Genomic DNA, 24,071 nt, shown 5'->3' with positions numbered 1-24,071 from the left:
GTCTTTGCGTGTCAAAAACGATACACTTCAAATAACACTATTTGACGCATCAAATAAGCTTTTAATTTCACACGTCAAATAACATAATTCTATTATAGAATGTTGTGTGTGCTGAATTTGCATGTTCAAGCCAAGCTCCACCACTACTATTCGGTAGCACTGTCTGCAAACAAGCACACACCGGCCACGAACGATGTGTTTACAATACCGCGTTGTTAATCATTTGTTCAACCAAATGGGAAAAGGTCTGTGTGAGCCTTTGAAATAAGATTTTTTTTAAACATTAAAAAAACATTAGCAAATATCTTCAATACAGATGTTATTAGCAACTTCTGCGGAAGCTAGCTAGCTTTATCTTGGTACCTAGCTAGCACCAATGCAACCAGCCTGAAAACAATGACCAGTAGAAACTGCAGTAATTTTCAATATTCTTAGCAATGATTTAGGAATCCATGTGAGTAAGTATTAGCTAGGTAGCCACTTTTGTTGAACTTCAGTTCATGTAAATTACTAGCTAGCATTTGTTGTCCAAAGCTTATGTTATAAGCAACCAGCTAGCTTCCTCTGACTAGTGAGGCTGCTTGACCGGACCGGGTTATGTGTTTAGAAGCTAGCCACAATAAGGATTAGCCACAATAGTGGAATTTGTGGTTGGCCTTCATGCTAAAGGTTCTTCTTTGAAAGTGACACAGAAGGTTACAAATGGGTGGAATCATGCCATATTTAGACTAGATAATGTTAAACAAGGTCGGAGTGTTGTAATGTGGAGCAATGAAATGGGCAATCAGTCTACTCGGTGACACCCACTGAACACAACTGTGAAAAGTTTATGCAAATATCCTCTTATCAGGGACTTTGAATGAGGGAAATCACCTCCCCAGTCAGCCTATTGCACGTACTGACAATCATATTGTGTCGACTTCCACTAGGCACTGTAGTAGTTTCAAGTTTTTAATGTCACGTGCACAAGTACAGTGACATAAAAAGTGTTCAGTCACCGGGTTCTAAGCTTGGCGACAAGCTAGGAGAGGACAATGCTGTTGAACGCTTAGCTGTAGTCAATGAACAGGACTCTTACATTGGTATTCCTCTTATCTAGGTGGGTGGGTCTAGGGTGTCTGGGATGATAGAGTTGATGTGTGCCATAACCAGTCTTTCAAAGCACTTAGTCATTGTAGTCATTGTGGCATGAAGCCTTAGAGTTCTTAGGAACAGGAATGATGGTAGCCATTTTAAGACATGTGGGGATTACATGTGAAAGTACAGTGAATATGCCTGCCAACTGATCTGCGCATGTTCTGAGAAAGCGCCCTGGAATACCGTCCGGCCCTGCAGCCTTGTGAGTGTTGACCTGATTCAAGACCTTACTCACATCAGCCTCGGAGACCGAGATCACCCAGTCTAGTGATAGACCGGAGGTAGGCCTATATCTGTCTGGTCAAAGTCATTTCAACATAACTAACTACACAACAAGCAGTCAAGCAGAACTGTTGAAACTGGGTAAAACCATGGACAACGCTACCTTGTGAAGGAGTGTGAGAGAGAGAGAGAGACCTGCTCAACCTCATCACCCAGAGAGAAGGGGAACTTTAGACGATCAAGAGAATAGCACGTACACAATCACTGCCCCATGACAATTTAATCAGCTGATTAAGCAGAAACTTGGGAGACTGAGGATTATTGTGTACTTATTTTCGCAGACTAGAGGCTAAGAATTGATGGGTTGGGGAATATGTAAAAAAATATATATATATAAAAAAAAAATACAACTTTATTACAGACTAATATTACAATTCCTGAAAGACACTAGAAAACACCTACAGTGCCTTGCGAAAGTATTCGGCCCCTTTGAACTTTGCGACCTTTTGCCACATTTCAGGCTTCAAACATAAAGATATAAAACTGAATTTTTTTGTGAAGAATCAACAACAAGTGGGACACACTCATGAAGTGGAATGACATTTATTGGATATTTCAAACTTTTTTAACAAATCAAAAACTGAAAAATTGGGCGTGCAAAATTATTCAGCCCCTTTACTTTCAGTGCAGCAAACTCTCTCCAGAAGTTCAGTGAGGATCTCTGAATGATCCAATGTTGACCTAAATGACTAATGAGGATAAATACAATCCACCTGTGTGTAATCAAGTCTCCGTATAAATGCACCTGCACTGTGATAGTCTCAGAGGTCCGTTAAAAGCGCAGAGAGCATCATGAAGAACAAGGAACACACCAGGCAGGTCCGAGATACTGTTGTGAAGAAGTTTAAAGCCGGATTTGGATACAAAAATATTTCCCAAGCTTTAAACATCCCAAGGAGCACTGTGCAAGCGATAATATTGAAATGGAAGGAGTATCAGACCACTGCAAATCTACCAAGACCTGGCCGTCCCTCTAAACTTTCAGCTCATACAAGGAGAAGACTGATCAGAGATGCAGCCAAGAGGCCCATGATCACTCTGGATGAACTGCAGAGATCTACAGCTGAGGTGGGAGACTCTGTCCATAGGACAACAATCAGTCATATATTGCACAAATCTGGCCTTTATGGAAGAGTGGCAAGAAGAAAGACATTTCTTCAAGATATCCATAAAAAGTGTTGTTTAAAGTTTGCCACAAGCCACCTGGGAGACACACCAAACATGTGGAAGAAGGTGCTCTGGTCAGATGAAACCAAAATTGAACTTTTTGGCAACAATGCAAAATGTTATGTTTGGCGTAAAAGCAACACTGCTGAACACACCATCCCCACTGTCAAACATGGTGGTGGCAGCATCATGGTTTGGGCCTGCTTTTCTTCAGCAGGGACAGGGAAGATGGTTAAAATTGATGGGAAGATGGATGGAGCCAAATACAGGACCATTCTGGAAGAAAATCTGATGGAGTCTGCAAAAGACCTGAGACTGGGACGGAGATTTGTCTTCCAACAAGACATTGATCCAAAACATAAAGCAAAATCTACAATGGAATGGTTCAAAAATAAACATATCAAGGTGTTAGAATGGCCAAGTCAAAGTCCAGACCTGAATCCAATCGAGAATCTGTGGAAAGAACTGAAAACTGCTGTTCACAAATGCTCTCCATCCAACCTCCCTGAGCTCGAGCTGTTTTGCAAGGAGGAATGGGAAAAAATTTCAGTCTCTCGATGTGCAAAACTGATAGAGACATACCCCAAGCGACTTACAGCTGTAATCGCAGCAAAAGGTGGCGCTACAAAGTATTAACTTAAGGGGGCTGAATAATTTTGCACGCCCAATTTTTCAGTTTTTGATTTGTTAACAAAGTTTGAAATATCCAATAAATGTCGTTCCACTTCATGATTGTGTCCCACTTGTTGTTGATTCTTCACAAAAAAATACAGTTTTATATCTTTATGTTTGAAGCCTGAAATGTGGCAAAAGGTCGCAAAGTTCAAGGGGGCCAAATACTTTCGCAAGGCACTGTATATCCCGAGGGCTCTGGAAACAAAAATAGAACAGGGCAACCTATTCTGTGGCAGGAAAGAGTAATTTCAGTAAAGTTGTCCTTTCAGTGTTTTAGGCGAATTGTCTTTTTTTTTCAAGACAAATCACGGAAGGTCATAGACAGGCAAGGTCACACTTGGCGAAGGTTTCACTGTGGCCAGCAGTCGTGTGATAACAGGCCTTGGGAACGTTTAATGGAATTTGTCAAAAAAGAACACCAAAATGTTACTCCCACATTCACATAACTTGGCATTGGCTGCTGTCAAACAGGTTTTGGGAGGGAAAGAAAAAAAATGCAGAATCAGCCAGCTATCTAGCTGATTTATCAGCACACAATCACATGCCAGGTGATGTTAGGGATTATAAATTCATTATGACTTAATGCAAAGAATGGGTACGTAAGGAGGACTGGTACTTGAAGGTTAGATAACCTTATGATATGCGTTCTATAAAAAAATAAATACTGGACTTTTAGATATATGACGAGGCTTGGACAATGTTCTTCTCGGCAGTTCTCCCCGTCACACTTCCAAGTTCAACACTTGGAACAGTACGATAAAAGATAATAACATAGCAATACTAATGTTTTCACACTGTCAAAATAATACGTCTCACAAAGCCAAGGAGGTTTTTAGCTGATTTTTGTCTTGAATTCCTTGCTTTTTATCTGATTGTCCACTCCTTCTTCTGTTTCCCTTCCAATTTATAGCACTTTGCCATGAGCAAATGAGTGGTTTCTTTGTTGAATGACATCAACCCGTGTTTTAAGCACCGCTTAATAAAGGCTTTATAAATCATATAAAATTGAGGCTTCACAAAGTATTTACAACCTCGTCATGCATCTTGGTAGAGCATTGCAACGTCAGGATAGTTTTTAAAAGTTTTTTTTAACCTTTATTTAACTAGGCAAGTCAGTTAAGAACAAATTCTTATTTTCAATGACGGCCTAGGAACAGTGGGTTAACTGCCTGTTCAGGGGCAGAACGACAGATTTGTAAATTGGACAGTGCCCTTAGATTAACAAGAATTTAATATTTCTGCCCATATAAGACATGTCTATGTCCTGGAAAGTTTAATGTTAGTTAGAACGTCACTCTAGTCACATTAGCATCAACCATCCCGGTATAGGGACACCAATCCCGTAGAGGATATCATACCACGGGTTTGACAAAACTGTTAATTTTATTATTCTAATTACGTTCGTAACTAGCTTAAAATAGCAATAAGGCACCCCGGGGTTTTGTGATAGATTGCCAATATACCACGGCTAAGGGCTGTGGTCCACACTCCGCATTGCGTCTTGCACAAGACCAGCCCTTAGCTGTGGAAAATTGGCCTAATACCACACCTGCTCGGGCCTTATTGCTTCAATATACAAGGGGGGTTGTTAACTGGGTTTAGCCTTCAGCCAATTTGTTCCTGAGCTTGTAGCTAGTCGGCGGGCCAGAACATAATTAGACTATTAGCAAATCACCTCGCTGCCCAATTCATAGCACTACACATTTAAAACATGGTTAGTGGGATAATCAATTGAATGACAATAATTAGATCTGATTACTGTGGTAAAATCAACAATGTCTCTATTAATAGGTCTACCTATATTCATCTTACCAGATTTCTCCATTGCCAAACCAGTGTGTCTTGTTTGCAACAAAACTCTCGCTGTTTGCAAGGAATTCATTCTGAGATGTAATTATATATCTAATCATGGTACTTTCAGAAGTACATTTCCCACCTCAGACATGAGGCCTGAGTCCGACGCAGAAAGGAGGTAGGTGGCCTAATTAAGGAGTGCATGGTGACACTATTGGAGGACATAGCTATACCAACAAATATATGGATAAACATAATTGCGTCTGTCAAACAGGTAAGCATACCTCTTATTTCTTATTGCTTCAACAAAGCCCTCGTTAGTAAAATGAGCCTACTCAACTTTCAGCACTGGCTGCTGTCCATATTGATTTTAGAAACAGATCTGGCTTCACAAGCCACCACTCCTCATGTCAATGAAGGAGAAAATAATACTAGCATTAAACTTCGATTCATTGGGCCACTCGAGTGGCGCAGCGGTCTAAGGGGTCACTACAGACCTGGGTTCGATCCCAGTCTGTCTCGCAGCCCGGCAGCGACCGGAAGAGCCCAGAGGAGGCGGGATGTCCTTGTCCCATTGCTCTGCCAGCATGATGCATTTTTTTGCATCATATGATGCTGCGTTTTGCATCACACCAGCTGTATTTCTGTATTTGTGAAGCTACACATCTTGAAAACCTGATTGCTAACATGCAAAAATATTTTGGGACTATATCAACAATGGACTAATTAAACAAATACCAAAATATATTTTTGGGGGGTAGAGTTTTCCTTTAAGAAGCTTTTGAGAAACAGGGCCCAGAGCCAACAGAGTGGGGTTGTAAATATGCTGCTGCTCTGTGATGAGGGAAGCACAGCACTCAGGATCCTCATGAACAGGACACCCTTTGTCTCCTGAATAAGTAAGTAATGTGTTTGTAGCGGTGACTCTGGGCAGTTTCTGGGAACGCTCGGTCACTGCCCTACACACAGCCACAGACACCAATTCAGCACCTTGCTGTTCCTCTAGACTAGAAGTCACACTAGCAGACTAGTCCACACAGACAGTAGCCTATTAACGGTAGAGTAGGATAAATTACATTCATTTTAGGTTTTTCATTCCCATGACTCCGAATGGGCCGTCTTGCATACAGAATAGCTGTCCATCAGATTAAAGCGGCATTTATTGGGGGACATGGGCTGGCTTGAACAGCAGGACTACAAAGAGATCTTTACCGGTTTTCCCAAGCCATAGATGTGTCATAGCACTGTGTAATTGTGAAATGACTTTCATGGGCAACACACATACTCTCTTGCCCTTTCTTCTCTCCATCTCACACACACACACAAGCGTGTAGACCAGATTGGAAGTGGAGCAGCTCCCTGATTTATCAGTGTCTCTGAGCACCAACTAGTCTAGTTGTTACTGTCATAACCAAAACAGAAAGATTAGGATTTATCTATTCTGTCATTGTTTTCATATCTAAAATGATAACAAAAAAGGTGGAATTTTCTCAAATCCTTTCCACTGTGATTTTTTTTTTTAATTACTCAAATAGCTCATTTGATTATTTACTTAGGCTATACAGGGAAACATTTAAGATCCTAGATGTAGATATAGCCTATCAAATCAAATGTTATTTGTCACATGCGCCAAATACAACAGGTGTAGGTAGACCTTACAGTGAAATGCTTACTTACAAGCCCTTTAAGCAACAATGCAGTTAAGAAAAATACCTTTAAAAAAATATAAGAAATAAAAGTAACAAATAATTAAAAAGAGGCCTTCTCGGTAGAACTGTTGATTTTCACTTCCAAATAATATGGCAGACACCAGTACAGAAAATAAACCCGTCTGATCGATCACCCAGAATTTCCAGAAGAGGCCGCGCAGTTTTATCACTGAATCTCTTATCAGGGATTACGAGTAAATCTCGACTGCGTCAGTCTTGGCCATGTGGTGTCCAGAAAGCAAGCATGTCACATGGCGGTTTACAGAAATTCCCATGATGAATATTCAAAACTGCGTGTCCTTTGGTGACGATTTGAACAAGCGCTCCGTCTTGGCTTATGATGTGAAAGAGTCCGTTTGTAAAGGCTGACTGGCTGACTGTTGAGAGCACGCCGCAATGCACCTGCCGCGTCATTCTTCAACAGATATGCAATTTCAATAGAATTAAATACATCTAGTTCAATTGAAAATACGGTTTAGGATTTGACGTAGACTTCGGTGAATTACAGCATGCCTCCGTGGGCATATGCATTACGAGCAAACTTGAGTAACGTTACTTGTACTCAGCCTAAAGATGTCGGGGAATGTGATGTATATTTCCCTTCAGCATATTAAATACCAATAATCTAATTTCACTAAACAACCCATTTGACAGTTGTAGCAGGCGACATTATTCTAGCAACACTACAAAAAGGGGCCCCTTTATAAATCCCAGAAGCTCGGTGAACAAGAGCGGCTTTGTCTGTCGCATCACCTAACCGCAAAGCAGACAATGACGAAAACCAATTCACACGATTAAACTTCCAAACAATTGATCGCTACGATTAACTGAAACAATTGTAGTAATTCATTCCCGCTTTCCGTATCAAACCGCAGAAGAGGCCAGACTCACATTGCGCCCACTCACCTTGTAGTGACGAGAAACGTGGTAGTCAGCTCAATGTTTTCACTGTCGCGACGGTAAACAAAGCTGATGTCGTTGTGAATAACAAAGCGACGACATGAAGGTCATAATTAAAAATTGTTACACGGCAAATGTATCACTCCACGTGGCCCGAGCGCCAAATCGTTACGCTGAAGTAACAGGCTCACGTAGAGCGTAACCTTCATTTGCCACGATCCCGGCAGAATCAAACACAGCATCGCATATTGCTGAGATGCTCCTCCCCCAATTTTTTTCGGCAATAGGAAATGATAACGGGAGGGCTGCAATGAACTGTTGTGTTCAACTTCTCACACAGGAGGCAAGGGGAAGGGGGATACCTAGTCAGTTGTATGCATTCAACTGAAATGTGTCTTAATGTTGCGGGTCATTTTGACCCATTTCCACTTTTGAGTTGTCTAAAATACTAGTTAACCTGTTTGTTTTCTCCATGAAATTAAATACATTTTCCTCATTTAGGGTCATGAGCCTAACTTCAAAATGTGGACACTGGTATGTTGTGGAATGTTTGTGCATATTCTGTATACAAACATGATGTTGTGGGTCATTTTGATCCGGAGGCTTTCATGTGTATCGATATTGGCACGGGTCCAAAATAAACAAGTGTCTCTGATGTATTTTGCTTTGACTGGTTCTGGTTGCACTTGTATGATTATGTTTGGGTGAAAATGAGTTTCCAAAGCTTCTCCTTCTCAGTGCGAGAGCAGCAGATCTCTGACACAGACAGTCAAAAATGAGCTCCGAAAGATTTTCAGTCAATGAAGCCTTATCACAAATTCTGGACTGTGACAGTCAAATAGGAGAAGAGGTTTCAGAGATGGAGGACAACGCTGTTGATGATCCAGATTGTGCATTTTTCTTTGGTGAAGAGGATTCAGAGGAGGAGTCTGCCATACCATCCCCTCCATCAGATGAGGAGAGAGAGCATATGAGGAGAGAGAGCATACCATCACCCAGAGAAGAGAGGACATGAAAGTCTAAAGATGGTGCTATAGAATGGTCACCGTCACCACAACGAAGTCAAGGTAGACTGTCAAGCACACAGGTACATTGTGTTCAACATGCGGAGAGAAAGACTGTGAAGGGATACTTTTGAACAATAGGGTCAAATGACACCTAAGTGTTATCGTTACTGGGAAATACAAAACAAATGCCTACATGGGGAAACAAATGCTTGTTTGTGAGATATGTTTGACAAATAGTTGTTAAATGTAGAGTTTTGGTATTGTATTTCTTCGTCCTGAAAGGTCTGAGAAGACAAAATAAAGTGGTCTTGTTTTTACTTGATTCTTTGACTGTCTGGAGTGTTTGAACTGTGCGGGTCAATCTGACCCATCTCACAATGGGCGTAGTATTTTTTCAGCAAAGCACAAGGGTTAACCCAATCCCCCAATCAGAGGTGCGGGGGGGGGCTGCCTTAATCGACATTCCACGTCTTCTGCGCCAGGGAAACAGTGGGTTAACTGCCTTGCTCGGGGGTAGAACGACCTTGTCAGCTCGGGGTTTCGATCCAGCAAACCTTCGGTTACTGGCGCAACGCTCTAACCACTAGGCTACCTGACGCCTAACTAAAGAAAGGATCATAAACAAATTCCACATCAGCAAAAAATTACATTGGAGACCATTGGTACAAACAAAGCAAGTCCCAGTTTTAATACAATGAGTAAACATTTCCACGCTAAATTATTGTATATACATTATGATCTAATGAATCAAAAATATATGGTAATTGTGTCCTCAAGAATTAGGCAGTTGAATCTATTTGATGCAATCTAACTAACGTGATAAAGATACCCCCATCAAAATCCGTCAGTTTAAACTATAGATATCTGGGGTGGAACGCGGCAGAGCAACAGCCCTGATTTTCAGACCAATCGGTGGTGTTCTACGCGCAACGTTTACGGTGAATAGGCGGGGCCCTACGCGCAGCGCGTACTCTGTGTATAGGCAGAGGCGGCACTGACTACAACCCCAAAATCGCGGACACTGTGTGCCTTTGTGCAAAGATAGAGTCGTAGACATCCCACTTTGGTTTCCTCATAAAGTTCTTCCACAGTGCTTGAATTGTTTACTTGAGAGTACCTCCATCTGATTTCTCGATGATAGTCCTCCAGTTGTGTGTTTTTCTTTGAAAGTCCATTTGGGAAAAACATTTCCTCTGCCATTACTTTGATTTCCTCAACAGATTTCTTCTTGTCAACATAGAGGTGTCTTGTACCGCCACCGTTTACTGTCCTGACTTGCTTGAACTCTTTCCCCTTTTCATTGAAGTCCATCCAGCCTAGTTCAATTATTCTCTGTTTCTTCTTGGCATTAGTATTCCCCAACAATCCAGTTTTTAATCGTGTGGTTTGTTTATCCCTAACAGACCCTAATCTGCCTTTCAAGCTCTCTGTCATGGCATCCATGTAATTGGCTTGGCTGCAAAGTGTGGATAGCCCGTCTCCATACTCTGACAAATCACTGTCCGCCATGAATGGGATGACTGAAGTATCAATCTGCAAAAACATGGAAAACAATGTGTTTATTATAAACAACGGGTTCTTTATTATAAACAATGATTTGTTCATTATAAACAAGGTTTCAATTGTAAAATAACATTATTTTGACAGTAAATGTTGTGCTACTAACTGACCACTTAACATCCATTTCACCAACACTAAATATGGTTACTCGCCAAACACTTACACTTTCATTGGTTTCCACTGGTACGCCCTCCTCTTTAATCCAGTCCTCTTCAATCCAATCATCTGCATAATGGACAATTCTCCTTTTCTGTGAAAAGTCCAAATAATGATTATTTAATTCATTATCAAAATGATCAGTTGTCAAAATAATATACAGTGCTGTCGGAATGTATTCATACCCATAGACTTATTCCACATTTTTTGTTGTATCACAGCCTTATTTCAAAATGGATTAAATATTTTTTCTCTCACCCCTCTACACACAATATCCCATAACGCAGTGAAAGCATGTTTTTAGAAATTGTCACAAATGTATTGAAAATTAAATACAGAAATATCAAATTTACATAAGTATTCACACCCCTGAGTCAATACTTTATGGAAGCACCTTTGGCAGCATTTACAGCTGTGAGTCTTTCTGGGTAAGTCTCTAAGAGTTTTCCACACCTTGATTGTGCAACATTTGCCCATTATTCTTTAAAAAAAATGATTCAACCTTTCCCAAGTCGTGCAGCAGTCTAAGGCACTGCATCGCAGTGCTAGAGGTGTCACTACAGATCTGGGTTCGATCACGGGCTGTCACAGCCAGCCGCGACCGGGAGACCCATGAGGCGGCGCACAATTGGCCCAGCGTCGTCCGGGTTAGGGGAGGGTTTGGCCAGCTGGGATGTCCTTGTCCCATCGCGCTCTAGTGACTCCTTGTGGTGGGCTGGGCGCCTGCACACTGACTTCGGTCGCCAGCTGTACAGTGTTTTCTACGACACATTGGCGTGGCTGGCTTCCGGGTTAAGCGAGCAGTGTGTCAAGAAGCAATGCGACTTGGCAGGGTCGTGTTTTGGAGGGCTCATGGCTCTCGCCTCTCCCGAATCCGTACGGGAGTTGCAGCAATGGGACAATACTTTAACTATTAATTGGACATCATGTAATTGTGGAGAAAAATTTGTAAAATGTACACAAAAAAAATACAAATTCTTCAAGCAGTCAATTTGGTTGTTGATCATTGCTAGACAACCATTTCCAGGTCATGCAATAAATGTTCAAGTAGATTTCAGGCAAAACTGTAACTCGGCCACTCAGGAATATTCACTGTCTTCTTAGTAACCAACTCCAGCGTAGAGATTTGGCCATTTGTTTTAAGTTATTGTCCTGCTGAAAGGTGAATTAATCTCCTAATGCTGGTAGAAAGCAGAAAAAAACAAGGTTTTCCTCTAAGATTTTTTGCTCCATTTTGATTATTTTTTATCCTGAAAAACTCCCCAGTCCTTAACGGATTATAAGCATACCTATAACATGATGCAGCCACCACTATGCTTTAAAATATGGAAAGTGGTACTTAGAAATGTGTTGTATTGGATTTCCCCCCAACATAACACTTTGCACTCGGGACAAAAAGTTAATTGCTTTGCCACCTTTTTTCCAGTATTACTTTAGTGCCTTGTTGCAAACAGGATGCATGTTTTGGAATATTTTTTACTCTGTATAGGCTTCCTTTTCACTGTCAATTAGGTTAATATTGTGGAGTAACTACAATGTTGTTTATCCATCCTCAGTTTTCTCCTATTACAGCCATTAAAACAGTTTTCAAGTCACCATTGGCCTCATGGTGAAATTCCTGAGTGGTTTCCTTCCGGTTCAGCAACTGAGTTAGGAAGGACGCCTGTATCTTTGTAGTGACTGGGTGTATTGATACACCATCCAAAGTGTAATTAATAACTTCACCAGGCTCAAAGGGATATTCAATGTCTGCTTTATTATTTTATCCCATCTACCAATAGGTGCCCGTCTTTCGAGGCATTGGAAAACCTACCTTGTCTTTGTGCTAGAATCCGTGTCTGAAATTCACTGCTCGACTGAGGGACCTTACATATAATTGTGTGTGGGGTAAAGAGATGAGGCTAGTAATTCAAAAATCAGATTAAACACTATTATTGCACACAGAGTCCATGCAATTTATGTGACTACTGATTTTATTTAGGATTGCCATAACAAATGGGTTGAATGACAAGTTTTTTATAATTTGCAAAAATGTTCTAAAAACACAATTCCACTTTGACATTATGGGCTATTGTGTTGGCCAGTGACCAACAAGCTCTATTTAAAGCTGCAATATAACATTTTAGGCGACTCAATCATATTGAAATAGAAATGTGAGTTAAAGATCTGTCTCTCATTGAAAGCAAGTCTAAGAAGCTGTAGATATGGGTTGTGTGTTCTATTTCTATGCTTCCCATCTCCTTTGAGTCTTTTACTTTTCAGTTTTGTACACCAGCTTCAAACAGCTGAAAATAGAATATTTTTGGTTATTGAAAATATCACAGCGGTTTAGATGGTGCAATGATTCTGTACACTATATACAGTGCATTTGGAAAGTATTCAGAACCCTATACTTTTTTCCCCCACATTTGGTTACGTGACAACCTTATTCTAAAATGGAATAAATTACATGTCAGAGCAAAAACCAAGCCATGAGGTCTAAGAAATTGTCCGTAGAGATCCGAGACAGGATCGTGTCGAGGCACAGATCTGGGGAAGGGTACAAAAAATTTTCTGCAGCATTAAAGGTCCCCAAGAACACAGTGTCCTCCATCATTCTTTAATGGAAGAAGTTTGGAACCACCAAGACACTTCCTAGAGCTGGCTGCCCAGCCAAACTGAGCAATCGGGGGAGAAGGGAGGTGACCAAGAACCCGATGGTCACTCTGACAGAGCTCCAGAGTTCCTCTGCAGAAATGGGAGAACCTTCCAGAAGGACAACCATCTCTGCAGCACTCCACCAATCAGGCCTTTATGGTAGAGTGGCCAGACGGAAGCCACTCCTCAGTAAAAGGAACATAACAGCCCACTTGGAGTTTGCCAAAAGGCACCTAAAGGACTCTCAGACCATGAGAAACAAGATTCTCTGGTCTGATGAAATGAAGATTGAACTCTTTGGCCTGAATGCTGAGCATCACGTCTGGAGGAAGCCTGGCAACATCCCTACAACGAAGGATGATGGTGGCAGCATCATGCTGTGGGGACGTTTTTCAGCAACAGGGACTGGAAGACTAGTCAGGATCGAGGGAAAGGTGAACGGAGCAAAGTACTGAGAGATTCTTGATGAAAACCTGCTTCATAGTGCTCAGAACCGTAGACTGGGGCGAAAGTTCACCTTCCAACAGGACAACGACCCTAAGCATACAGCCAAGACAATGCAGGAGTGACTTCGGGACAAGTCTCAATGTCCTTGAGTGGCCCATCCAGAGCCTGGACTTGAATCCGATCGAACATCTCTGGAGAGACTTGAAAATAGCGGTGCAGTGACGCTCTCCATCCAACCTGACAGATCTTGAGGGGATCTGCATAGAAGAATGAGAGAAACTCCCCAAATACAGGTGTGCCAAACTTGTAGCATCCTACCCAAGAAGACTCCTGGCTGTAATCGCTGCCAAAGGTGCTTCAACAAAGTACTGAGTAATGGGTCGGAATATTTATGTAAAAACCTTTTTTCTTTGTCATTATGGGGTATTGCTTGATGAGGAAAAAACTATTTAATACATTTTAGAATAAGGCTGTAACGTAACAAAAATGTGGAAAAAGTCAAGCAGCATATTAACCGTTGTGTGGTGGTTCATGTTTTTTTGTTATTCACCCAATGTTCTTGGGTCTGATGGACCCACAACATTATTAGATTAAAACAATACAGCCTTAATTTACATAAAAATACTTTAAAATGTTGACTTAGATTATTTACAAGCAATATAGACAGCATACATGGTTAGTATTTGCCATTTACCTCTGCTAGATCACAATTATCAATAAAAGCGCTATTCGTAAAAAAAAAAAAAATCTATTAGAAAAATCTATTATAATCAAGACATGGGTGGAATAAATCAAGGTTATATTGTACAAATAAACGAAACAAAGTTTTCATCACTATCGATGTTTAATGCTTTGAACTGAACAAATTGGAAGGACAAATTTAACAGTATTTTATGGAAATGATAAATGAGCCGCATTGTACACAAATTAAGGCCGGTCTACACACCACATGAGGGACAGAGTTTTACTGTGTGTGTGCTGCAAATGTATTTCTTGCACTTGACGCATGTGTACTGTGTCTTCCTGTCCTTCTTGGGTCCACACACGTCGCAGCGCTTCTTCTTGTTGCTACCGGCTGCAATCTAGAATGATGAAAATACATAGTTCAGGAATTTTACCCAACATCACACTCACTCACATATTATAGCTACAGCAGGACAAGGTAGGAGAGTCACACACACAAACCAAGATCATCACTCAAACTTACTTCCGGTATTGGAGTAGTTGATTCCGTGGGTCAGGCGGATGCGGCACCAGCATCATCCTCCTGAATCCTCTTCACGATGGCTGCAGAAGCTGGGGTCCTTGGGATGTTGCCTCCTCTGGATCTGAGGTCTTACCAATGTCTTGCCCAGCTCCTCGAGAAAGAGACGTCTTCTCTGGCGTTTCCCTCTGAACCCAGATTGGAACGCCATCCACATGACATAAGTGTTGTATGCTGAGATGTCCAAGAATATCACAAGTGGCCAGCATAGGGTTCTTCTTTTTGCAGCTGGAGCCAGTCACCAGCTTGTTTAAATTGTCCACCCCTCCTTTTGTGGCATTGTAATCCATTATGATTTCTGTTTGATGTTCCTGGGCACAAATTATCCCATCCCTATGCAGCGTACTCAAGAATTGATAGACCTGTTCTGTTGTATTTTACCACAGCTGAGGTGGGAGCTCTGGCTTGTTTTTCCGTATCCCTCCTACCATTGTCAGCTTCCTCTTGAGGAGCTCCTGTCCCAGCTTGCAAAGTGTAAAAAAAAATGTTTTAAATTAAAATTATTATTTTTTTAAATCGCAGGTGATGTGGCCACGGAGTCCCTGTGTCACGTCCAGGACAACCTGCATCCCTTGGTCCCTCTCAGAGGCTCCATCTGGCTTCCCCATATACACTTAGAGGTTCCATGCATATGATGAAGCAGCATCACAGGCAGCCCAGATCTTGATTACATATTTTGCGAGTTTAGACGGTATGTACTGCCTGAAGGGGCAGCGGCCCCTAAATGGCGTAACCTGCTCATCAACAGTAACGTTGAGCACAGGGTTGTAAAACAGTGGAAGGATGTCCACCCACTTGTCCCACACTGACTTGATTGCAGCTAGAGCTTGTCTCTCTGCTGCCGAGCTGGTCTGGTGTCTCGGTTATAGAATCAGATAATCAGATAATGTAGAAGTTTTCCAGAGACATTGTTGCACAGAAAAGTTCTGCCAGTTTCTGCCTCCCATAAGGATTCTGTGGACTCACCATTCGATCTGAAAACACCAGTAAGGATAATAACCCCAAAGTATGCATGTAAATGAGTTTGGTCCATCTCCTTCCATCTCTCTTCAAAAACACACATTCCATCCAAATTAGCGCAGTCCAGAATGATTATCTGGATGGTGTCTGGGATGAACAGTTCATTAGAATACATTATGTTCTGCACATGAGTATCTGCGTCGGCTCTGGTTGCATCCTTACCACATTGGCATGCAGGGTGGCTCATTCCTTGGTCAAGAAGACCATTCCATTTGAATTTTGTCATCTATACTTCTCCTGCAGACCGCTGATGAGCTGGTTGGTGACAGGCTGGTCCTAAGGCTGGCTGCGGGTCAATCTCATCCTCCTCTTCCAACTCAATGCCAGACTCCAAATTGACAGAGACATGATCCTCATATTTGAAAAATTCTTAATCTTCCACAGTGGAAGACACTCCTTCAAGACTAGCTTCTCTCTGAAAAAAAGTGTTTCTAAAGGCCCTCTGAGCAGAGATTATTTTTGCCATACTGAATTATTGTGGTAAGAAGCCACACACACAAAGCTATTTATTTGTTTTGTCCCTCCCCCAATTTGCACCTGGCTGGGGAAGAGAGTGGGAAAAAAATACTGATTTTTTTCTATTTTTTTTACAACATATCGAAATAATGTATTGTAATAACATTGTGCAGGTTCCAGGCAAGACATTGTGTACTTTCACACACCACAAAGGGTAAAGAGTTGCGAGAAAAGCGGGAGACAGGAAGGAAGACAAACAGGTTCTTGGTGCTGTTGAAACAGCACGCGCAGAGAGGAGGAAGACGGAGTGAAAGCACATCGCAAACTTTTTCTTTCTCACCTACAAACACACTTTTATTACCCTCTGGTCCAGTGAACCACATAGGTAATATAGATATGTAGGGGAATGCACACAGTGTGCACTCAATGAAAATGTGTTATTTTACAAGTTGTTCACAGAAAATGAGCCAAGGCCAATGAGTCAGGTTTTTCATTTGAGTAAACATTGAAAGTGGGTCCCACAGACACGAACACCACACAAGGTTAAAGCATTCAGTAACGAGATAAGAATACAAGGATGGTTTGGTCAGTTTCATCACTGGTATACAATGCATTAGTGGTTGAAATACGCCTGGCATAATGAACGTTTCATGTATTTTCCGCAAAGGTAAAATATCCCTTTAGGTGACACAATGAAAAGGGCTTTATCAAAGACTTGAATGCATACCACATGCAGGGCTGCACTGCAGACCACAGGGGATGCTTTTATTATCCATACAGTAATAACAATAATTTTAAAAAATTAAAAAGTTGGAATACCAGTCCCACAATCACACCATACCAAAAAACGAACAATCATGTACAGCATAAAAAATTATATATATAATTTGAAATAAAGTGGAGGATCTTATACAGTGCCGTGCGAAAGTATTCGGCCCCCTTGAACTTTGCGACCTTTTGCCACATTTCAGGCTTCAAACATAAAGATATAAAACTGTATTTTTTTTGTGAAGAATCAACAACAAGTGGGACACAATCATGAAGTGGAACGACATTTATTGGATATTTCAAACTTCTTTAACAAATCAAAAACTGAAAAATTGGGCGTGCAAAATTATTCAGCCCCTTTACTTTCAATGCAGCAAACTCTCTCCAGAATTTCAGTGAGGATCTCTGAATGATCCAATGTTGACCTAAATGACTAATGATGATAAATACAATCCACCTGTGTGTAATCAAGTCTCCGTATAAATGCACCTGCACTGTGATAGTCTCAGAGGTCCGTTAAAAGCGCAGAGAGCATCATGAAGAACAAGGAACACACCAGGCAGGTCCGAGATACTGTTGTGAAGAAGTTTAAAGCCGGATTTGGATACAAAAAGATTTCCCAAGCTTTAAACATCCCAAGGAGCACTGTGCAAGCGATAATATTGAAATGGAAGGAGTATCAGACCACTGCAAATCTACCAAGACCTGGCCGTCCCTCTAAACTTTCAGCTCATACAAGGAGAAGACTGATCAGAGATGCAGCCAAGAGGCCCATGATCACTCTGAATGAACTGCAGAGATCTACAGCTGAGGTGGGAGACTCTGTCCATAGACAACAATCAGTCATATATTGCACAAATCTGGCCTTTATGGAAGAGTGGCAAGAAGAAAGCCATTTCTTAAAGATATCCATAAAAAGTGTTGTTTAAAGTTTGCCACAAGCCACCTGGGAGACACACCAAACATGTGGAAGAAGGTGCTCTGGTCAGATGAAACCAAAATTGAACTTTTTGGCAACAATGCAAAACGGTATGTTTGGCGTAAAAGCAACACAGCTGAACACACCATCCCCACTGTCAAACATGGTGGTGGCAGCATCATGGTTTGGGCCTGCTTTTCTTCAGCAGGGACAGGGAAGATGGTTAAAATAGATGGGAAGATGGATGGAGCTAAATACAGGACCATTCTGGAAGAAAACCTGATGCAGTCTGCAAAAGACCTGAGACTGGGACGGAGATTTGTCTTCCAACAAGACAATGATCCAAAACATAAAGCAAAATCTACAATGGAATGGTTCAAAAATAAACATATCCAGGTGTTAGAATGGCCAAGTCAAAGTCCAGACCTGAATCCAATCGAGAATCTGTGGAAAGAACTGAAAACTGCTGTTCACAAATGCTCTCCATCCAACTTCACTGAGCTCGAGCTGTTTTGCAAGGAGGAATGGGAAAAAATGTGTCTCTCGATGTGCAAAACTGATAGAGACATACCCCAAGCGACTTACAGCTGTAATCGCAGCAAAAGGTGGCGCTACAAAGTATTAACTTAAGAGGGCTGAATAATTTTGCACGTCCAATTTTTCAGTTTTTGATTTGTTAAAAAAGTTTGAAATATCCAATAAATGTCATTCCACTTCATGATTGTGTCCCACTTGTTGTTGATTCTTCACAAAAAAATACAGTTTTATATCTTTATGTTTGAAGCCTGAAATGTGGCAAAAGGTTGCAAAGTTCAAGGGGGCCGAATACTTTCGCAAGGCACTGTACATGGTACTGTATACAAGCATTAGAATAGGAGAGGTGACTTTGCTAAATTGTTTCACGAAACACGTGAAAGGTTGGCAGCGACAGTTCCACCACCGCTTATTGGCTCCTGAAGTAATCCATTTCCATCACCACTATGTTGTAAGCCAATTATTGTTGCACTGCCATCATGTTTGCCGGTGCAGATGCCCCTTGCCCATCATTCACTGAGGCCATTCATTTCATTGTAGAGATCTGTTAAGCCAAACTGTCCCTCAATGCCTTTCTGCTGGTCTCATTCGACACTAGCCACTTCTTCAAAGCCTCAGTCACCTCGTTTCTGTCCTCAATCTTTACTGGCTCCAGCACGTCCCCGGACCGGAGGCAGATGTTATGCAGCACAGTGCACATTGCAAGCACTTTCGGGATGAAGAATGGGTGGGGCTTGAGGGGCTAGAGGAAGATGTGCCAGTGCTTTCTCATGATGTTGAAGGTCCTCTCGATGGGGGAAGAGAGCCTTGGCGTGGTTCTGGTTAAACTGGTCGTGCTCTGGGTTCTGATCAGACTTTGGATATGGTGTGATGAGGCACACAGGCGTCTGTAGACAGGGGTACCCGCCGTTGCCCAGGAGGAAGCATCTGGGGGGAGGGTACAGGGCACTTTTCTGCAGGGGACTATGCCTGAGCACCTTCAAGTTGCTCATAGACCGAGGCAGCCCCGCGAAGATATTGATGAAGCGGCATGTGGTCACAGACCCCTTGGAAGTTGATGGTGGGGAGGGGATGTTCACCTGGACATTGTTGGGGGTGCGGTGCACTGGGGATCTTGACCCTGACGTGGCACGCGACTACTGTCCACCCCCCTTGAGACAGTTTTATAGGAGGTCCCGTGGGCCAACCAGTAAATAAAGACAAGGATCTTTAACATTGTCATCTATCCGTCATGACCAGTCAGTGACAAGGAGAACAGAATTCAGAAATTCCCTCTTAAGTCATTAGTTGGGATACGTGTCTCGTTCAGGATCACAGAAGACTTTGAAGATAGGAGTGGATGGACTCAGCTTACTGCACTGAAGTGGACCTCCGTTCTGTAAGAAGACGACGAATTTTATGTAAATAAACACGTAAAGGGACTTGGTAGCCTGCCTGGTAGTCTGAGGCCCATGTTGATACAAAGGGCTATTTCTGTACATTCAATAAGCTTCGAGTTCATATTTTATTGTTCTCCATTGTCTTTTGAGGGGATTTGAGTTTGTTGTTCATTTCCTATTACTGCAGGACCTTGAGAGACGCAAAGCACTTGAAGAGCTGGTACAAGATTCCTTCTTGAAGAACGTTTGCATTGTTTGGTTTGACTGTTGGAATGCGGTGTTTTAGTTCGCTTTCCCATCCTTCGTAATGTCTGATTCGTTTCTATTTTAATGACCACAACATGGCTCAATAGAATCAAATCATGGAATGAAGCACTGTGCGAGTTCCATCTTGGTGTGTGTGTGTGTGTATAGGTCACAATCAACCTGATAAATGCAACCATGTCAACATCACGTGCGTTTGTATTACATAAGCCTTCATTCAGATAAAAAACCTCTGAGGGGGAAGGGGACTGACCTGATGCTGGGTCATTGATGGTCCTGGAGTTTCTTTCTCCTCTGTTCCGTCGCTGCGGTCTCCTATTTCTTTTCCGTCTCGCCACAGGCTTTGGCTCCACTCCTTGCCATACACCATGTCCACTTTGGGACACGGCTGCTCACCTGCAAACAGAGACCGTTGCCATTACAGTAAAAAACAACTTTCTCTTCAAATGAACTTATTGTGTGTCTAGGGGAGGAAAAATAATGATCCACTATTCTCAAACAGAGTCGTGATGTATCCATATTTCCAATACCTATGGGGCAATGATGATTTACTGTTGCACTCACCGGTCATTGGACATGGTGTGTCATGTTCTGTGCCTTCATTTATTTCCTTCTTGATGCGGAGTACTTGTATTCCATCCTTCTCCATGGCAACAACTTTTAGGCCTTCCCCTTTATTGAAAGCTGTAGCCTGCATCAAACACAATGACGTCCCACATGATTGCCACTAGGAAACAACTGCACATAACACATAGTACATGCATTGAACACCTCATCTGAATATACAGGTTAGTATATAATTATAGGCAATTCCACATTCATTGACTGAGATATTTCACTTTAAAATATGTCAAACTAAAAAGAAATGATTGCAGAGTAAAATAAAGCATACAACTCTGATAACAGAAGATGGTATTTTACCAAATAAGGCTAAGTCCATATTATGGCAAGAACAGCTCAAACAAACAAAGAGAAACGACAGTCCCTCATTACTTTTAGACATGAAGGTCAGTCAATACAGAGTTCAGAACTTTGAACGTTTCTTAAAGTGCAGTCGCAAAAACCATCAAGCGCTATGATGAAACTGGCTCGCATGACGACCTTGACAATCTTTTTATGTCTGTGAAATTAATTACGTGAGAAATGGTGGTTGAAATGCCTTTATGCGCAAATATTGACATAACGACCATATCGAAGTAAACACTACGACATGTTGTGTGGTCCTCCAACTACGACTCGGGAAAGCATGCCGTTTATTAGGCTACAGATGACATAAGTTACGATGAACTTCACAGGGTGATGAAAGTGCACAGTGGTGAGCTTGATGCTGCATTCCAATAAATAGTGTCTTATTCTGGTGACATCACGGTCAATGATTGGCTGCCGTTTGACAAAAAAAAATCTCACTTTTGTCCATAACAATCTCACCCTGAAGTAGGCTATAAATCACATTTAATTTGTCACATGCGCTGAATACAACAGGTGTAGACCTTACAGTGAAATGCTTACTTACAAGCCCTTAAACAACAATGCAGTTAAGAAAAATGTTAAGTAAAAGATAGATAAGTAAAAAATAACAAATAATTAAAGAACAGACGGAAAATAATAGTAGCAAGGATATATACAGGGGGTACCGGTACAGAGTCAATTTGCGGGAGCACAGGTTAGTCGAGGTGATATGTACATGTAGGTCGAGTTAAAGTGACTATGCATAGATAAACAGAGTAGCAGCAGCGTAAAAGAGGAGGGACAATGCAAATAGTCTGGGTTGCCATTTGATTAGCTATTCAGGAGCCTTGTGGCTTGGGGGTAGAAGCTGTTAAGAAGCCTTTTGGACCTAGACTTGGCGCTCCGGTACCGCTTGCCGTGCGGTAGCAGAGAGAACAGTCTATGACTAGGGTGGCTGGAATCTTAAAAAAAAAAAAAAAAAAAAAAGAGGGCTTTCCTCTGACACCGCCTTGTATAGAGGTCCTGGATGGCAGGAAGCTTGGCCCCAATGATGTACTAGGCCGTACACACTACCCTCTGTAGTGCCTTGCGGTTGGAGGCTGAGCAGTTGCCATACCAGACAGTGATGCAACCATTCAGTATGCTCTCGATGGTGCAGCTGTAGAACTTTTTGAGGATCTGAGGACCCATGCCAAATTTTTTGGGTTTCCCGAGGGGGAAAAGGCTTTGTCGTGTCCTCTTCACAACTGTCTAGGTGTGTTTGGACCATGATAGTTTGTTGGTGATGTGGACACCAAGGAACTTCAAGCTCTCAACCTGCAGTGTATCTGCAAGCTGTAGGCCAGAGCGCACATACCAAGACCCTAACCTTTACCATCAAAGTTCACATTTTTAAATGGTTAGGGCCTTCCCAAGGATCAGTCCGTTATCATGGAACTGCCCTTTTACCAAAGATGTTTTATAACTAATACAAGACGGACCACTCCCCGTCATATCCAATTGGAACAAATTATTCATAGTTGGCAGAACAAAAAAGGAGGGTGGGGCAGAGCCAAGTACGATCTCGCCAGATCCTATTGGCATGTTTCCGTTTGGGAACGCCTATTCTGAAGCGCGTGTGCAGTAACTCCTCTTTACCATATTTGGCATTGAATATACATCCGGTGAAATATCTGGTTTATTGTTCCATCTGTGTTTATACAATATACTAACCTGGGATTGGCCTGCTGGCTCCAAAGATTGCAGCCTTGCACGGGTCTTCTCTGCACAAGCCTTAACATCTTCCTTTGTTTGGACAAATTGATCTATATAATTACCATAAACAGAAACCATGACATTTTTATTTGCCCAGAAAGAAATCGTGTAACGTTAACAAAATCAATACAATAAAAAGCTTTCAACTATCCACACACACTACCTTACCGCCACCAGCTTCGGCTACATGACAACCAAGAGAACGCTGCTCCGCAGCTAGTTTTGCTTCCAAATTTTGCATCTTATTTTTATTCGACTCGTTCTCGGCTTTCAGTGCTTCGTTCTCCCGTTTACTCTTGGACAACTCGTCGCGAAGGGCCACGGCGCTGCCCTCTACAAGTCTGACTATTTCCACGACCGCTGCCCTCATTACCGCGTTCATGAGAGAGGTTAGCTGACTTTGGAGGTGGGCAGCATTCTCCATTGTCATTTGCTAGTAAATCTTTAACTTTGTTGAGAAAACGAGAATGTTTAGACTTGATCTAAATGACTCGTATCCTCCACGTTTACCTTTTCCCTGGCAAAACAAATGGTTGAACAATGGTTGTGCACGACTTCCTATTTGGGGCGGAGCTATTGACGAGATTTATCACGAGGTCACGCAATAAGTATCGTGTTGTGCGAATACAAAATTCATTTCGAATTGAATTCGTTTAATTTGAGATTGATTTAAAATGTAATGGCCATCATTTCAACTATACAACAAGCAACTGTGATGTCACTAGTCAAAATATTATGTTTACTTAATGTGCTACAAATGTCTCTCAAATTATGTTTTAAATTCTCAATGTTCCTCGACTGGAACCTCAATATTCATCAACTATTTCTAATTGTTGCTTGTCTATATCGCTTGTCTGGGGCCAAATTAAAGTTTTTTTCCTCCTAATCTCGCAAATCTCCGTTTTGGACAACACCACACATAAACCTCGATATGAGTCAAACATGTATTCTAGTGTCAAAATTGACTACAAAGTGTAAATAGGATCATTTCGGTCATAAAGTCTTGTCCAAAACGGAGATTTGCGAGATTAGGAGAGGGGAAAAAAACGTCACAGAATAAAGAATACCACAAATTTCCATTGGCTTGGGTTTATTTCAAACCTGCCCACAGCTGGCAGCATCCAAGTAAATCATAAATTCTGAGTGCTGCTGTACGCGACCCGATCCCAAATCCTTGTCCAGACGCTGAGACGCGATAGTCCGGCATCCCATGTCCCATCTGCTCTGTACGCCACCTCCCCACAATTCCGATATGCGTCCTCTACTAATTTGAATGTGTTGAAAGTTAGAGAA

The 24,071-nt window shown here is 41.8% G+C and overlaps 2 protein-coding genes across 5 annotated transcripts in view; both read right to left on the bottom strand.

Moving 5' to 3' along the window:
* LOC110531831 (equilibrative nucleoside transporter 2) overlaps positions 1-7,874 on the bottom strand; it is a 32,682-nt gene extending 24,808 nt beyond the window's left edge. Inside the window, exon 1 of the mRNA XM_036987695.1 lies at positions 7,671-7,874. The gene's annotated coding sequence lies outside the window, so the exon portion shown is untranslated. The remainder of the gene's footprint in view (positions 1-7,670) is intronic.
* A 1,460-nt stretch (positions 7,875-9,334) lies between these two features.
* LOC110531832 lies at positions 9,335-23,675 on the bottom strand. 4 transcript variants are annotated; one of them, XM_021615277.2, is made up of 6 exons: positions 22,942-23,675; positions 22,737-22,828; positions 20,640-20,766; positions 20,329-20,471; positions 10,395-10,481; positions 9,335-10,204 (listed from the first exon to the last, which is right to left on the bottom strand). In XM_021615277.2, exons 3-6 carry the CDS (start codon positions 20,722-20,724, stop codon positions 9,626-9,628), a joined length of 894 nt encoding a protein of 297 aa, XP_021470952.1. In that variant the 5' UTR covers positions 20,725-20,766; positions 22,737-22,828; positions 22,942-23,675; the 3' UTR covers positions 9,335-9,625. The 4 variants fall into 4 exon arrangements, with proteins under 4 accessions (XP_021470952.1, XP_021470951.1, XP_021470953.1 ...); XM_021615276.2 differs by having other exon boundaries at positions 22,947-23,363; XM_021615278.2 differs by lacking the exons at positions 9,335-10,204; positions 10,395-10,481 and adding an exon at positions 14,301-14,553 and having other exon boundaries at positions 22,947-23,358.
* Positions 23,676-24,071: the final 396 nt, after the last annotated feature.

Source organism: Oncorhynchus mykiss, chromosome 9 (assembly GCF_013265735.2).
Source record: "Oncorhynchus mykiss isolate Arlee chromosome 9, USDA_OmykA_1.1, whole genome shotgun sequence".
Lineage (NCBI taxonomy): Eukaryota > Metazoa > Chordata > Actinopteri > Salmoniformes > Salmonidae > Oncorhynchus > Oncorhynchus mykiss.
This window is presented reverse-complemented; position numbering and strand designations above follow the sequence as displayed.

What these genes read in the sequence shown, in the direction of transcription:
- LOC110531832 (XM_021615276.2), bottom strand. Translation starts at nt 23,208, where the DNA reads ATGACAATGGAGAATGCTGCCCACCTCCAAAGTCAGCTAACCTCTCTC. An exon ending in AGCCAGCAGGCCAATCCCAG is followed by an intron (nt 20,767 to 22,736) that starts GTTAGTATATTG and finishes TGTTTGATGCAG; the next exon opens with GCTACAGCTTTCAATAAAGG. An exon ending in CACACCATGTCCAATGACCG is followed by an intron (nt 20,472 to 20,639) that starts GTGAGTGCAACA and finishes CTCTGTTTGCAG; the next exon opens with GTGAGCAGCCGTGTCCCAAA.